At 34.1% G+C, this 2964-nt stretch overlaps 1 protein-coding gene across 2 annotated transcripts in view; it reads left to right on the top strand.

The window, feature by feature from the left end:
* Positions 1-1883, top strand: part of LOC107697755 (visual system homeobox 2) — a 13634-nt gene extending 11751 nt beyond the window's left edge. Inside the window, exon 5 of one of the 2 annotated variants that reach the window (XM_016498598.1) lies at positions 557-1883. In XM_016498598.1, coding sequence (XP_016354084.1) covers positions 557-861 — 305 coding nt within the window. In that variant the 3' untranslated portion in view covers positions 862-1883. Of the gene's footprint in view, positions 1-493 lie in introns of both variants that reach the window. The other variant, XM_016498597.1, reaches the window with a different exon arrangement.
* Positions 1884-2964: the final 1081 nt, after the last annotated feature.

Below are 2964 nucleotides of genomic sequence, written 5' to 3'. Positions count from 1 at the left end.
AACACATTTCATTACACCAAATACACCAAATAATGTTATTTTTAGCAGCATCATATGACCCCTTTAATTATATATTTATTATTTTATGTTGTTTTATTTATCTGTGTGTTTGTAGTTAGTATATACATTTATCTTCTTCTTTTTTTTTTTGTCTTTTCCTGACAATTGTTTTGTTCTTAAATTTGACAGTTTGTTTGTTTTGCTACAACCCCTCTGCATTTTTTTTGTTCTTCAAAATAAAACATTAAAAATAAATAAACATAAATCTTTAACCAATGATATTTTACAACTGACTATCACCTCTCATTGGCTACCTGTAAATAAATAAATAATTAGATAACAAGGAATTTACTTACATGATTAAATTATAATAACAAAATCTAAAAAGAATATTGTATTTTTAATGTATTCATCTTTTATTTATCCATTTATTTTTGATCAGATTAGTCATATTTTGTTACTAAATCTAAAATCTGTCTCTTGCTATTTCCAGTTCGAGATGGTTTTCCTACCACCAGCTGCTTTTCTAAACACGAATACCCGCCATTCTTTGCAGGGATGCACAAGAAGTCCTTGGAGACTGCTGCAGTCCAATCAAATGAGAAGTCAGATGTCACTCAGAAACCGACCAATCCCAAGCCGGATGAAGCCGCTGAGGAAAGGAGGACAGAGTCACCCATATCCAAAGAGGAACTGAGGGAGAACAGTATTGCTGTTCTCAGGGCAAAAGCACAGGAGCATAGTGCCAAAGTGCTGGGAACGGTTTCCTCTGAGAAACTAGAGCACAAAATGGAGACGTCAGTGACAGAGGAGAAGTCCAGCGAACAGTTAGACGCAAAAGAAGAGGAAAAGAGTTCTTAGATTATGCACTGTAATTCATCCCTTCATAATGCCACAAAACATAGGCTTGGTGTGAAAATATCTGGGCTGTTTTATCTTCCTCATATTCCTGCACCGATCCCATGAAAGCACTGGACTTTTGATTGATTCTCAATGTTCCTCTGCATTTTATTTTACATTAGCACGGTCAAAACCGTTTCGAAATTTTCAGTATTTTGATAGCAGCATCAGTCCATCATGCCAGTGATTAATAGCTTTTTTTTTCTTCCAGCCATAAAAATTCTAGGAATAAGTATAGGGCCCCTTTATCATGTTGGCAGCCTCCTCAGTGCTGTTTGCAAAATTGCTCAATTGAATAAAACCATAAATGTGTGGATATTTATGATCTAATTTCAGTATTAAGTAATATTGTCATCAGAAAATTATTGGTCAAGAACTCCTACTGAGCTTTGAAAGAACAGAATTTAAGTACTTTTCATTAGAATTTTGTACAGTACCCCGTCTTCAAACTCTCAGTGGTAAAAAGTTGTAATAAGAGTGTATTGTTGTATATATTGTAAATTAAAATAGCCTGCTACAGTATTGTTTGAACTATACATTAATGTACTGTAGTCTTATGTGCTTTTTTTCGTAACGTAAAATGTAATACAAATTATAAAAAAAACAAAAAAAATGCACAATACTAACCTGTTTTACATCAAGTGTGTTTTAATTAAATCATAAGCGAAGGAGAACATAAAATGCATCAATTTACTTGAGCAGATTTTATGTACAGCATCAGTTTAACTGTGTTTAAGGTATAATTTTATAGCATAAAGACATATAGAGCTGTTGCACTACGGGCATCCCGAGTTCGAATCCCGCTACGAGGACCTTTCCCGATCCCACCCCCGCACTTCACTTCAAATACAGTACACCAAAAATAAATCTTTACAAACAGTAATTAAAATCCAAACTTGCGTTAAAATCTTTTGCAGTGCACTGAAAACAAACAATTTTTTACGCAGAAACTGCTAATAAATTTCTGTGACAATTACAAAGAAATGGCAAATAACACAGTGAATTAAACTAAAATATGAAAAGGTATTTTCTTGTAAAAAGTACTCCAATATTTGTTTTATTTACAACGAATAATTTGTAAATGTTTTTTTCATAGTGTGTTTCGGGCTATGGAGCCCGAGTAACAATCGTTTGTATGTCACCTAAACAGTTGTGTGTCATTGAGCGTAATCCGACACAGTTGAGAGGCCTCAATCCGGGCAGATTAAACAGCAGGAGCGATGCATAACAGACATATGGGAGAGAGCAGGAAAGTAGCCCTAGATAAGGTGCTCTCACTGAGGCTCCTGAATTAATACCCTTTATCCTTCATGTATTCACATATACAATCATCTATCTATCTATCTATCTATCTAAAAGCACTGATATTTTAAATGTAAAAGGCCCAGGATTACAATCATTCTATCTCATATTAGCAGCCTTGGATGCCTTACAATTTAAAATCCTCACATAACAGGATAGAGAACAGCATGGTAATTATCTTACAACTGTACATAATTAAATATTAGCCATTAAAATGTCCATGTTAAACCTAATGAATAAAAATATATAGGTCTCCCTTTGACTAATCCGTAAATTGTGAAATCAATCAGGATTTGTGCTGATTAGAAGTGTCCAAAAGGATGTTGCACGCTCTCTCTATTTCATCTGGGTTGTTGATCCTTTCCATGCCCTTATTATCAAGGCCTGTCAACAGATTATTGATACACACTGTTAATTCAATCCTAATTTAATTTACTTAGTGTCTGCGTAATTAATTAGTTGACATCTGGGGTGATAAGGCTAGGCTTAACGTGGCAACAGAATATACTGTATCTCTATCCTCTTTCCTGACATCTCTGTCACCCAGTGATCCTGTCAGGCATATTAGCCTTTTACATTTCCCTGTATTGCTCTAGACATGGCTTAATAAATGAAATGTTGTTTAAACCTCAAATGGATTCCATGCTTTAATGACATAAAGCATGTTTTAATCAACACTCATTATTCAGACATTTGTTTTTTTTTAATCTATAGAAAGACTGTTTGTGACGATTACCAGTTTCTTTGTTTCAGACTTATCAA

Source organism: Sinocyclocheilus anshuiensis, unplaced genomic scaffold (genome assembly GCF_001515605.1).
Source record: "Sinocyclocheilus anshuiensis isolate Anshui unplaced genomic scaffold, SAMN03320099.WGS_v1.1 scaffold446, whole genome shotgun sequence".
Lineage (NCBI taxonomy): Eukaryota > Metazoa > Chordata > Actinopteri > Cypriniformes > Cyprinidae > Sinocyclocheilus > Sinocyclocheilus anshuiensis.
Note: the sequence above shows the minus strand (reverse complement) of the source record. Positions and strands in the feature narration are given on the sequence as shown.